The sequence below is a fragment of the Nematolebias whitei genome, chromosome 13, assembly GCF_014905685.2.
Source record: "Nematolebias whitei isolate Nwh7 chromosome 13, NemWhi1, whole genome shotgun sequence".
NCBI lineage: Eukaryota > Metazoa > Chordata > Actinopteri > Cyprinodontiformes > Rivulidae > Nematolebias > Nematolebias whitei.
The window spans coordinates 21,122,693-21,135,477 of NC_056510.1; the positions used below are offsets into that span (position 1 = coordinate 21,122,693).

Sequence of the window (12,785 nt, forward strand, 5' to 3'; positions counted from 1 at the left end):
ATGGCCCCTGCGTGTTATTTGAATATCAGTGGCCCCTCACTGAAAGGGTTCAAGGATGCTCTCCGACTTCTTTGTGCTTACCCAGTGCAGCGTCCGACTCCCAGGGAAAAAAGGGGAGAATAATAATTACAGTGAATCCAGGGGAGCGGGAACACGTCAAGGAAAAGCATCTCATTCAGACAGCTGTTTTCTTTTAAAGGAGGATGTTAAATTGAGCAGAAGGCAATAGAGGGGGAATTATTTTCATTTCCTTTTGTGCAAAAGCTATAGCAAAAAAAAAAAGTGACAAATTGTTTAAAAAAAAAAAAAGCATTATGCCTTCAATTTATATTTATTAAAATAAATATATATAAAAGAAACGCTCAAGCTAAAATGGACAATTTTCTGTTTTTGTTGTCAAATTTAATCATGACATTTTCAAAATACAAATGCTGTTTTTTTTTCCCCGTTTTAAATAAAACAAACGAGTTTTTCAAATGTCAGAATAACGGCAAATAAAATCAATTACAAATACAATTGAATATAAAATAGTTTTTACATCACGCGAAAATAAATCAGCAAAAATAAATAAATACAAAGGCCAGCATTATTTACTCTGTAAATGTTTTTTTTTATTTTTTACAGAGAAATAAATGTATTTATTGTCAATAATAACTGGGCTTTAAAGCGGTAAAAGTCTAATTTTATGGAAGCAAAACACACAAAATGTCCTTTTGTCAGCAAACCCCTAATTTGTCTGAAATTATTTGCTTATAAAACATGTCCATAAATATTTTGAGTAAAATTAATCTTACCTGTATTCAAAGCCTCTCAAACTAAAATAAATTTCAACAATTTAATTTAAAATGTCAGGCAATAATTCTGTCAAATAAATAAATACAAATACTAATGTTTAAAATTTTTGCAGAAATTAAAACCTTTATTTTTTTTAAGCACAATCAATTTTTACATTACAATGACGGGAAAATATAAGAAAAAAAAAGACAGCTCGTCATATTTTTGATCCACTGAGTGAAAATAATCTCAACATTTCTCTATAAACAGATGAGCGGCTAATTGTTTCTAATGGTAATTGATTTATATATTTTTACTCAGGATTAAATCCCTTCAGAACCCGGAGCTGCAGGTATTTGCTGTTCACTGCTGCCCCCTGCTGGAGGGAAGTGAGACCGACACACCATCTGTCCTGCAACATTTTAAGCAGATCCAACAGAATTTCTAACATTTCAAAGTCATTAAACAAAAAACAAAAGCATCAGTTTCATGCAGCTAGTTTTGCTTTTGGATTAAAAGAGGAAAAAGTAAATGAAAAAATAAAATGTCAGTGCCGTCTTCTACTTCCGTCTCTACTCCTGCTCCTCCGCCTGTCCTCTCTTTCATCTCTCCTCTCTCTGCTTCTGCTCCTCCTCTCAGCTGTCCTGCCTTTGTTTCCTTCTGTGCTTCTTCTGCTCCGCTCACCGTCTCCGCTGTGACGTCTGTCTTTACCTCGGTCCTGCCTGCCTCTCTCACGGCTTCCACTTCTGTCCAACCCATCCTTGGAGCTGCTGGCTGTCTGGCTGCCCCTGCTGTCGCACCTCCTCCTCTCTTGACCTCCCTCCGCCGTGATCTTGTTCTCGGGGCTGCGATTCCGACTCCAGCTCCTTCGCCTCTCTGTCCTTCTTTGTCTATAATCTCCAGACTCCTCTTTAGGCCGCTTATGTCCAGCGTGGGGGCTCGGTGACCTGCTCCTGTGAGAGGAGGCCTTTTTCTGACTCTTGATTCGCCGCTCGTTGTCAGAGCTGTTATCCCGACAGGAATCTTCTTTCTTCTTATTATTATTTCTCCTTTGACTCTTGGACTTGCCCTTGTCTGAGTCCGAGTCACTATCACTGCCGCTGCTGGCATCGGACGATTCACTCGAGCTCTCACTGCTATCCTGCTTTTTCTTGTGCTTCTTTTTGCCCTTCTTCTTCTGTTTTTTGCTCTTCTTTTTCTTTCCCTTCTGTTTTTCTAACCGGTCCAGTTTTCTTTGTAAACAAGAGAGGAAACATTAGATCAACATTTTAACAGCACAACAGATACATGAGCTTAACAAAACAAAGTTGCGTTTTATTTTATTGCAAACTGTCAGCTGAGATAATTTTTCTTCTCATTACAACTCTTTCCACGTGTCTAGCCTGGTCTTCAATTAAATAAATCATCTGTAGGATTTTATGGCAATGGAGGTGTATGTGATTGTGAAATATTAAAATTGATTGGCATGTTTATATCCGCAATTAATTGCAATCCTCTACAATACTGACAATGCCATGTTGATCAAGTTTCAGTACTTAAAGCTTTTAGAATAAATGTACATTATACGGTAAGTAATGATGGAGAAATGTGCAGTAACAATGTGATGCGTTTACTATACAAGCTTTATTTTCTTTCAATTTTTTCCACAAAATATATACAAAACATTACAGTGATATTTAGATTTATTTTCCTATTAAAAAGGAAATATTCAAATATGTCAATATTTACATTTCAGCGTTATCCACTTAAATCAGGACATAATAAAATAAATAAACATTTAGTGTAATTACCTGAGGAGTTTCTGTTTTTGTTTAGTCGTTAAAGACTTCAGAAATTCCACCTCAGGATCTTCTTCTTCTTCACTGGCAACATATTCCTGTTAAAAGTATAAAACATGGACAATACTCAGAACCAAAATGAACGACTGCACCAGCTGATGAGGGTTGAAAATACTTTTTTTCCACATCTGTTTGACGTCGGCTACGCCAATAACACATTTCAGAAAATGCACGTCATGTAGTCTACCACAGCTTTTGTTTCATCGTTCTCTTTCTCAAGGGTAGCCCAACGCTAAGGGTAGTATGTGTGTTTGTATATTGTCTTATGTGCACCGCGATGACACTGAGACAGACAATTACCTGTGATGGATCACAAACAGTAGAATTCCTATCAAGGACACATTTTTTCAGGGCAAACCCACTGTTTCGCATCTCGGCCATTAACTCGGAGGGGTGCATCGACGGACCTGTTGGGCACAAATCACAGCCTCAGAGTCCCATTGATGTCGAGCCCACACCATCCACTATCTCCCCAGTGGGAATTTCACAGGCGGCTTTGTTAACAGAATGGGACATCAAATCAACTCACTCCACTTCCGGCTGAGCAAATCATACAATATCATTCTCTGCCAAAGCGGCAGTTAGGGGAATCAGAATACACAATAATTACTTATTTTTCTCCCAGCACAGGAGGGGGACCATTACAGCACTCCACCATCAACCCCACCGACTGGACTCTCCCAGGGTAAACATTATTACTTTACAACTCAACTGGCTGATTGCAGAACTCAGAATCAGCTCCAGGTCTGGAGCTGAAGGCTGAGCAGAAAAACTGTAGGAAAAAAGCTCGACAGATAGAAGCTGCTACAACAAACGAGCTATTCGACGCTCCACATTCTGAATCCTGCTAAAAGAAACACTTATCATAAATAAATATTTATTGAGAAATCATAGTTTATTGAATACATATAGCCCTTCATCAAAATTTATCACCGACAGTGTTACTCTTATATCTGTGCTATTTTACCTTTAATTATTGCTCATGACAAAAAAACATTCAAATAAAATGTGTACATAAAAGGGCACCGAAGTTAATTCTGACAGTTAAAAGTTTTTTATTTTATATTATAAATTTGCATAGATAACAACAAATAAAACACTTAAAAAATGAAACTGATGGAAAACATTCTAAATTGCTTTAAACAGATATAATATATACCTGCAGTGTCCTCTGAGGCCACAGAGCTAGCATTGATGCCCGACAGTCCAAACAGGGGGCACTCCCTGTCCGTGTTCACATGACCCCACTTGTGACACTTGATGCATCTCACGTTGCGCACCTAAGGAATTAAACCACAAAAAAATTAAAACAACAAATACACAGTCAATATATAGCAATAAAGATTTTAACTATTTTTTTTTATTACTGACTTAGACTTTAAGTTTATTATCTAAATAGTTCACAGCTGACTTTGCAACAGGCCTGAAAATGAAATGCATGCACACATCGCTTCAGGTCTGAAAAGATAAGCTGCTCCTGTGTCCTAGTTCTGCTCTGCAAGGTTGAACATGTAGAGGTAAAATGCAAAAGCCACGGTTTTGATTTGTCAATAAACAGGAGATCATTAAAAGTATATTGTTGTTCACTTTTATTGTCTTGATCCTTAAAAAAAAAAAGAGTCCACACATACACACAAAAAAACCCAAAACTATTCATGTGCACATGTGGTTCAAGCATTACGAGACTTTTTCCTGTAACATTCTGATATCAAAATAAGTATCCTCAACTTCATTAAATCCAGTTTAATTATTGAGGCCGAGTGTTAACCTTACCTTGTGTGTGTGTGTGTATACAAAGGCAAATAATTACCTGGATTCCAAAGGGTTGATCTCGAATATTCATGTCATCCTTTGCATACCTACAAGAGAAAAATAAAACGATTAGGTCAGACGTAAAAAAAATAGAAATTTTGACTTCAGACAACTCAAACATTGAATGATAAAATCTACCACTTACTTTTCTCGAGGGGCTCCTTTCTGCCACTCAAATTTGTATTCTTCTTCTCCTCCCTCCTGAAAAACAAACATTTTAAATAATTTTTTAATAAAACCAACAACAACAACAAAAAAAAAAAAAAAAAACCCACCAGGCTCTGAAATAACAAGTGCTATTTTAGCTGATATTTCCACAGTCGGGTGTTTAACAATAACTCAGTCAACAAACATTTTAAACTGTTAGGAGACTGTCATAATCTACATAATTCTTAATAGAAAACTTTAAAGCATACATTTTAAACTGTTTTATGCATACACGATGAACATATGACAGGGGATACATGTCATCCCCGGTGTTGTCAGGGGAACAACACAGACACTGGTTCACGTTTGTGGATGACACTTGTGTCAAAATCCTTGCAAAAGAAGTAGAAGCGTTCAGCAGACACTTCAACTCTGTGGACAACAACATCAAGTTTACCAGAGAGGATGACGACAACAACAAGCTGCCTTTTCTGGACCATTTGGTGAACGTGGAAAGAGATGGAAACCTCAATGCTGAAATTCACGGGAAACCTACTCGCACAGATCAGAACCTTCTGCTTGACTCTCACCACCCGCTGGAACACAAACTTTCTGTCATCAGGACTTTACACCACCAGCCCGAACATGTCCACACAAAGACAGAAGGAACAGAAACGCATGAAAGAAGCTCTCCAAACCTGTGGATATCCTAAATGAGCCGTCGTTAAATTAGCAAACAAATCAAAAATCAGGATAGGATTAGATATAGAATCTAGATAGAACAGGATTGTGGAATTGCCTCGATATCACCATAAAAAATTCTAAAAACAATTTATATGTTTAAAAAGATGATTAAGTTAACGTTGTTGGGAAGGCATGGTGCCAGGTGAAGGATGTCTGATGTTTTTTGTTTTCAATTTGGAGATTGTTCAAGTGTAGGTTGTTGTTCGTTTTGTAGTTATTTTTTTAAATAAGGGGCAGATATTATAATAATATTTTTCTTCTGTCTGCACCCTTTTCATTCAATGCTTTGTCTTTTTGATGAATTTGTTTTGTTTATTTTGTTTATTTAAATGAATGAATAAATGAAAAAAACATGGAGAAAACCCCCCCCCACTGCAGAACAGAACAGAGAAAAGAGACGACACTAAAACACCGTCATCCCAAATGTTGCTGGAATATCTGAAATACTCGGAAGGATTTCCTCCAAACACAACATCATGGTACATTTTAAACCCAACAGGACCTTCAGACAGAGGCTGGTCCATCCCAAGGACAGAACCCCCAAACCCAAACTGAGCAGTGTGGTGTCTGCAGGTCAGTGCAGCGAATGTTCAGACTTCTCCTGGAGAAACTAAACAACCTGTTCACAGACGCATGGCTCAACCGGAGAGCAGCTCAGCAGTCCACCTACACCTCAAGGACGAGACACACTCTTTTGAGGACCAAAATGTTCATATTTTAAACAGAGAATAAATATGGTTTGAGAGGGTGTTGAAGGAAGCCATTTACATCAATCAAGAAGAAACAAACACAATGCAGCATTAGGCCTGATTCCAGGTCAACTCCTCTTCAATTCACACCTTCATGCAGGTGATCAAAACATCTCTCATGAGCCAGGCAGACAAAGAGCCTAACGAGTCTCCATTAGAGGGACAAGTAGTTTTAGTCTAATCTGCAGCTGCTTACACAACCAGGCCTCTCATGCAGTTCTATAAAGCTTGGAAGTCCACACACACCATTCATTTGTGAATTGATAAAGCCTCCCAGATGGGAAGAAACATCTTCAGCTTCAAAACAGAAGTCAAACCGTTTTGTTTTTACTTTTTTTTTTTTTAATATGACATGGACATTTAATTTATGTTCATTTAAATGTATTCCCATCAGAAATACTATTTTCTATCTGCAGTTATTAGCTGCAGTTCATAAACATTGATAACCATAATAACAAAATGAACATTTACAAACAAAACTTATTTTCCAGGCTTTCTGAGAGCCCACGATTAACACAAGAGCTCTAGCAGTTTTGTTTGAGGATTAAAGTTTAATTATTTTTCTACATTACCTCCTTCTTCTCCTCTTCAAGTCAGAAGCAGGATATGGTGAGGAAAAGAACAGATCATGTATTTAATATTTAAATAGGGTGACCTTAAAAATCAATGGAGTTGATATTTTGTAGAAGTCAGAGTTGAGTTGTGCAAGAAATTTACCCTTCGATGCTCCAGGTGGAGCCTCATACATAAAATTGAGGCCATTTTTAACACGATCATCCCCCATCAACAGCCTGCAGATGAGAAAACAACTTGTTGAAAATTTCTCTAAATCCATGCATCCATCCATTGCAGCATATTACTAAGTAAACAAACTGACTACTCTTGTAAAAATGTGAATTTGACAGAGGTTTTAGGAACATATCTACAAACTGGATTCCAAAAAAGTTGGGACACTAACCAAATTGTGAATAAAAACTGAATGCAATGATGTGGAGGTGCCAACATCTAATATTTTATTCAGAATAAAACAAATCACAGATCAAAAGTTTAAACTGAGAGAATGTATCATTTTAAGGGAAAAATCTGTTGTTTCCAAATTTCATGGTGTCAACAAATCCCAAAAAAGTTGGGACAAGTCCATTTTTACCACTGTGTGGCATCCCCCCTTCTTCTTACAACACTCAACAGACGTCTGGGGACAGAGGAGACCAGTTTCTCAAGTTTAGAAATAGGAATGCTCTCCCATTCATGTCTAATACAGGCCTCTAACTGTTCAATCGTCTTGGGCCTTCTTTGTCACAACTTCCTCTTTATGATGTGCCAAATGTTCTCTATAGGTGAAAGATCTGGACTGCAGGCTGGCCATTTCAGTACCCGGATCCTTCTCCTATGTAGCCATGATGATGTGATTGCTGCAGAATGTGGTATGACATTATCGTGTTGAAAAATGCAGGGTCTTCCCTGAAAGAGATGACGTCTAGATGGGAGCACAAGTTGTTCTAGAACCTGAACATAGTTCTCTGCATTAATGGTGCCTTTCCAGACATGCAAGCTGCCCATGCCACAAGCGCTCATGCAACCCCATACCATCAGTGATGCAGAATTCTGAACGAAGCGTTGATAACAACTTGGGCTATCCTTGTCCTCTCTGGTCCGGATGACATGGCGTCCCAGTGTTCCATAAAGAACTTAAAATCGTGACTCATCTGACCATCTTGTCTTCTGAGAGACACTGACACTCTGAGAAGCTCTTTTTATACCCAATCATGTTGTCAATTGACCTAATTAGTGTTAATTAAGTGAGGGTGGGGTAGGTGAAACACCCACACTTGCCCCCACCCTCATTCGCCCCACTCTGGGCCCATGAGCAAGGCCCTTAACCCCCACCATGTGCTCCCTAAACAGGTCTCTCTTGAAAATGAGTTCTCGTGGCTCAATGAGACTAACCTGGATAAATAAAGGCTAAATGAAAATGAAAAAAAAATTGGTCTTCCAGCTGTTCGTTATATGCTCAATTTCCTTTTTCCAGCCACTTATTGCTACTTGTCCCAACTTTTTTGGGATTTGTTGACACTGTGAAATTTTGAATCAACATATTTTTCCTTTAAAATGTTACGTTTACTCAGATTTAACTTTTGATCTGTCATCTATGTTATATTACGAATAAAATATTGACATTTGCCATCTCCACATCATTGCATTCAGTTTTTATTCACAATTTGTTTAATGTCCCAACTTTTTTGGAATCCGGTTTGTACAAGATTCATCAGCATGTAGTCTTATTGCTAAAATAAGCACGGGAAATAATGAAAACAAGTTTTACAATATCTGACGTCACTTAAAATAGATTTAAATAAGCTAGGTGTTATGATAGCTATATAAAAACACAGTGAAAGTAACTTTCTTAACCAAGTATACTTTTTTTCAGACCTGTTGTTGTAAGTGTCCTGTTCTTTCAGGTATGCCTGCATAAGATCTTCTTGCTTCCTCTTCTCGAAAGTCAGTTTCTGTTCGGCTATCCATGCCTACAACACAATAAATAAAATTGGGATGGTTAAAAACACACATTCTACATACAAAATCGACTATTACTATATCAGCTTAACTATGCTATAATTTTACGTTTGGTCTTCTACAGCTCTACACCTAAACTAAAGGAAACGACGGTACTTGTCTTGTGTACATGACACAAATAGTGAACATAAGAAACTAGACTCGTACAATACTCATTAGTTTTTATAACACTGTTTGGTTTATACAGAACATAATTAAGACATGGGTAGACATGGGGCAGTGATTATTTACTCGTTAAATGTATCTGGCAAATGAACAGGGTTTGTTTGGCAGCAGCAGCTAGCATAGCTCGTCAGCTAACACTAGCTAAACGAAAGCCGTTTTGCCTCAAACATAGTAAAGATAACTGTTAATTAGCGCTTACCTTTTTTATATTTGACTTCGAAGCTGGATGAAAATCTTTCTTACACATAAAATTAGCAAATGACTTCCCCATGACTGACAACAAATATTGTTAACAGAGTGAAATACGCAGAGCAACAGCGACCTGAAGGAACCACGGGGTTTACAGCATTCATACTCCGTCGCACGCGGCGGCGCACCGTGTAGGCGGAGTTAGCGCTCCATTTCAAAGACTCACAACGTTCAAGGAAAAACCCCTTAACAGCCAGTTATCTTTTTTTTAGCCGGGTGATGTGTCGTTATTCCGGAAAGGAGCAGACCCACTACCGCAGCTTCTTCCGACTTTAAACAAAACAGTTGAAACGGCGAACGTAAAAAATATATGTAAATACAATCATAGTTAGAAAAATATTCATCATATTCATAAAACACAACAATATTAACACTGTTGTTAGAGTTAAAGGATTATAAAAATGCAATTTATATGAGAAAAAATATATAATATTGATACGACTTTTTTTTTTGCAAAAAATATCCTATTTGCAAGCCACACTTTAATGATTGAAATAACAATTATGATCATTTAAAAATATATATAGTTATATGACTCTTTACAAAGAGGAAACTGACGACAATTTTGTCACGTGACTGGACTACTTCCGTGTCAGGGAACTGAACTGAAGAAACAAACAAGAACAAAAAGTGATACTGACAGCGCTCAGGAGACAGCTAAGGTTTATTAGATACGGGCACACCATAATAAACATTACATTTATATGCCACACTGTGGAGTTATTAGAGTTCATGTCTGTTTTTTGATGAAATAGCCTAAAATCTGTGCCCAAAGTCGCTCTTGTATATTTGTGTCTTCCAGCTGGTTGGTGACAGACATGCACCCCTCCTCCTGTGACACCTTTGTGGCTCTCCCTCCCTCCACTGAGGGACAACGCATCATCTTTGGGAAAAACTCGGACAGACCCTGTGATGAAGTCCAAGAGGTTGTGTATTTTCCTGCCAGGGACTATGATCCAGATGAGAAGCTTGAGGTAGGTGACACAGCCTGTCATTAGTCACTAACCTTTAATTTTCCTCACTGCTTCTAGCTGAGGAGACCAGTTCATAACTATTATGTTTTTTCTTCTTCTTGTGTTTTGTTATTTTTGTATTCGAAGTGTACATACATAGAGATTGAGCAGGTTGCCCACACTTATGCGGTTGTGCTGAGCAGACCAGCATGGTTGTGGGGGGCAGAGATGGGTGCAAATGAGCATCAAGTGTGCATTGGAAATGAGGCAGTGTGGGGCAGAGAGAGCGCCGACGGGGAAGAGGCCCTGCTTGGCATGGATCTGGTCAGGTAAGATCAATCATCTGGCATTTCATATCTGGCCAGGTAAGATCAATCATCTGGCATTTCATTTGTTTAAGGCTTCACCACATTCAGCTTGACGAATACAATTTACATGTTCTTTTGATTGTTTATTTATTTATTTGTTTGTTCTGAGTTATTTTGGGAAAACTTTCCAGGCTTGGACTTGAGAGAGCAAACACAGCTGAGAAAGCTGTGGATGTCATCACCGAGCTGTTAGGGAGGTACGGTCAGGGAGGATCATGCATGGAGGATAAATGTGACTTCACCTACCACAACAGCTTCCTTGTCTCAGACAGGAAGGAAGCCTGGGTGCTGGAAACGTCAGGGAAGTACTGGGCAGCAGAAAGAGTGGAAGGTAATCAAAGGAATGGAGTAGTACACAAGGTTAAATAACACTTAATACACCTGCAGTGTATGTATTAATTAATCTGTTACTTTCAAAAAGTTCAGGAACAGTAGTTAAAATAAGAATATTTAAAAGCGTAATGAACAAAAACTAAATCCATTTTTAAATTATATAAATCCAGGACTTCAGAGGGATACCATAAGTAAATCACTGTAAATCCTTTTTTTATACATTGGTTTCGCAAAGATATTTTAGCATTTTGAGGCTGATAAATTACAAAGAAATGGGATATAAATAGGGCAAGTCCAATCCATAATATGAAGTGTTGACCACTTTCAAATTCTTTGATTCTGAGACTCAGAACCTGAAAGTGAAATTAAAATATATTAAACTGATAGGTCACAATAATCAGCCTTAAAAGAGAGAAAAAAACTGGAAGATAAACTTGAGTAAAATCAAACTAATTTAAAATATGTACATAGTTTGTCCACCAGATGGCAGCACTTTCATTTTTATTTTTCATTTAGAATCCAAAGAATTTAATTTAAAATACTAAAATCTCAATATTGACACTAAAAGCTTGATTGAGCTAAGTGTTTTCTTTACATTGGTTTTAGTATAGCTGCTTGACCGAACCTTTATTATAATACTTGTGCCTTTAGGTTCTACTTTATGCTTTTGTTGCTTATTACCAGTATTGAAGTAAACTATGGTGGAAGTTGAATGAATGTAGAAACACTTCATTCCCACATTGCTTCTGATTGCTACTGAATAACAGTTTGTTTTGTACACTTTCAAGGTGGATATCGCAACATCTCAAACCAGTATGGGATAACAACCAAGATAGACAAGGAGCATCCAGAAATGAGAGGATATGCACAAAGCAAGGGCTGGTGGGACGGAAACACAGAGTTCAACTTTGCTACGGTTTATTCCTATTTGACGACAGCCAGAATAGAGTCTGCTGGGAGTCGATACTGTGAGGGGAAGACGCTGCTAGAAAAGAGAAACGGTTGGTGAACTCTGACATCATTAAGGAGAGTTGAACTTGTATCAGAAAAAAATAAGATACGTTACTGCTGCTTGTTTTGCTTGCTGAAGGTCACATGACTGCAGAAGCAATGATGGATATCCTGCGGGATAAAGACAGCGGCATCAACATGGAGGGGATGTTTATGACGACGGGAAGTATGGTGTCTGTGATCCCGACAGACCCTGCTCTGCCAGGAGTTCACTACTTTACAGCAACTCCAGACCCTGAGAGGTGCCACACTTCAACTCAGAAAACATTCTGCAAATTAAATAAGACGGGAGTTAAAGACACACTTATTTATTCGTTTGGTTCAATAGGTCAGTATTCAAACCGTTCATCTTTGTGAAAAACGCTCATCCGCTGAAAGACACGACTTCCCCCAGCTTTGGCTCAGATGATCCAGTGAAGAAAAAACCTCGCTTTCAGAGCAAACCCGACCGCAAACATCCGTTATTTGTCAAACATGAAATTGTTGCAGCTATAATGGAATCCTGCAAGGTTTAACAAATTTATTCAGGCCTATGGTTTGTTTTATTTTGGCATCTACCAGAAATGTACTCAGATTTATACTTTTTTTCCTCTTCTTCGCAGGACAGAGGACAGAAGATCACAGAAGGTATGAGGCAGCTAGAGAAAGAGATGATGAAAGAGATGGAGAAGATTCTCCAACAAGGCATCGAGGAGCCGGACCACTTGGTGAAGCTGTTTTCTAATTCTGTGCAGAAAGAGATGTCCGTTTACAGCAAATCATGAGATGGCACATCCATTAACTCGGCAAGAAGATACAGATTTTAAAAAATGGACTAGTCTGTCTTTTATCAAATAAACATTGATTCAAATGTTTTACGAATTGTGTGTTGCACGATATAGAAAATAAACAGTTGATTTTTTGGGATTTTTTTATTCTGCAATATACGTGTGCAGCCTTTGACAGAATGATGCAGGTTAGATTGCACTACTATATAAACCAACACTTTCAATTCTTAAAAGATCACCTTTAAAAAACACCTTTTCATTTGTATTTACTAACACATATAGCAGCATTAACTTTTTATTA

General features: G+C 37.9%; 3 protein-coding genes across 3 annotated transcripts in view; 2 read left to right on the forward strand and 1 right to left on the reverse strand.

Annotated features, from left to right (window-relative positions):
• Positions 1-12,785, forward strand: part of osbpl6 (oxysterol binding protein-like 6) — a 792,463-nt gene that overhangs the window by 167,441 nt on the left and 612,237 nt on the right. The gene's annotated exons all lie outside the window — the stretch shown is intronic.
• cir1 (corepressor interacting with RBPJ, CIR1) lies at positions 989-9,155 on the reverse strand. The gene is made up of 10 exons (XM_037686965.1): positions 9,003-9,155; positions 8,495-8,589; positions 6,782-6,855; positions 6,637-6,650; positions 4,570-4,625; positions 4,423-4,471; positions 3,772-3,892; positions 2,913-3,019; positions 2,565-2,650; positions 989-2,006 (listed from the first exon to the last, which is right to left on the reverse strand). The coding sequence occupies exons 1-10, from the start codon at positions 9,072-9,074 to the stop codon at positions 1,322-1,324; spliced, it is 1,359 nt and encodes a 452-aa protein (XP_037542893.1). The 5' UTR covers positions 9,075-9,155; the 3' UTR covers positions 989-1,321.
• scrn3 (secernin 3) lies at positions 9,868-12,502 on the forward strand. The gene is made up of 7 exons (XM_037686968.1): positions 9,868-10,026; positions 10,153-10,334; positions 10,505-10,704; positions 11,495-11,707; positions 11,797-11,959; positions 12,046-12,226; positions 12,320-12,502. Exons 1-7 carry the CDS (start codon positions 9,871-9,873, stop codon positions 12,479-12,481), a joined length of 1,257 nt encoding a protein of 418 aa, XP_037542896.1. The 5' UTR covers positions 9,868-9,870; the 3' UTR covers positions 12,482-12,502.

What these genes read in the sequence shown, in the direction of transcription:
- cir1 (XM_037686965.1), bottom strand. Translation starts at nt 9,074, where the DNA reads ATGGGGAAGTCATTTGCTAATTTTATGTGTAAGAAAGATTTTCATCCA. An exon ending in CGAAGTCAAATATAAAAAAG is followed by an intron (nt 8,590 to 9,002) that starts GTAAGCGCTAAT and finishes ATTGTGTTGTAG; the next exon opens with GCATGGATAGCCGAACAGAA. An exon ending in GGCCTCAGAGGACACTGCAG is followed by an intron (nt 3,020 to 3,771) that starts GTATATATTATA and finishes TGTGCCCAACAG; the next exon opens with GTCCGTCGATGCACCCCTCC.
- scrn3 (XM_037686968.1), top strand. Translation starts at nt 9,871, where the DNA reads ATGCACCCCTCCTCCTGTGACACCTTTGTGGCTCTCCCTCCCTCCACT. An exon ending in GCTGCTAGAAAAGAGAAACG is followed by an intron (nt 11,708 to 11,796) that starts GTTGGTGAACTC and finishes TGCTTGCTGAAG; the next exon opens with GTCACATGACTGCAGAAGCA. An exon ending in GCAACTCCAGACCCTGAGAG is followed by an intron (nt 11,960 to 12,045) that starts GTGCCACACTTC and finishes TTGGTTCAATAG; the next exon opens with GTCAGTATTCAAACCGTTCA.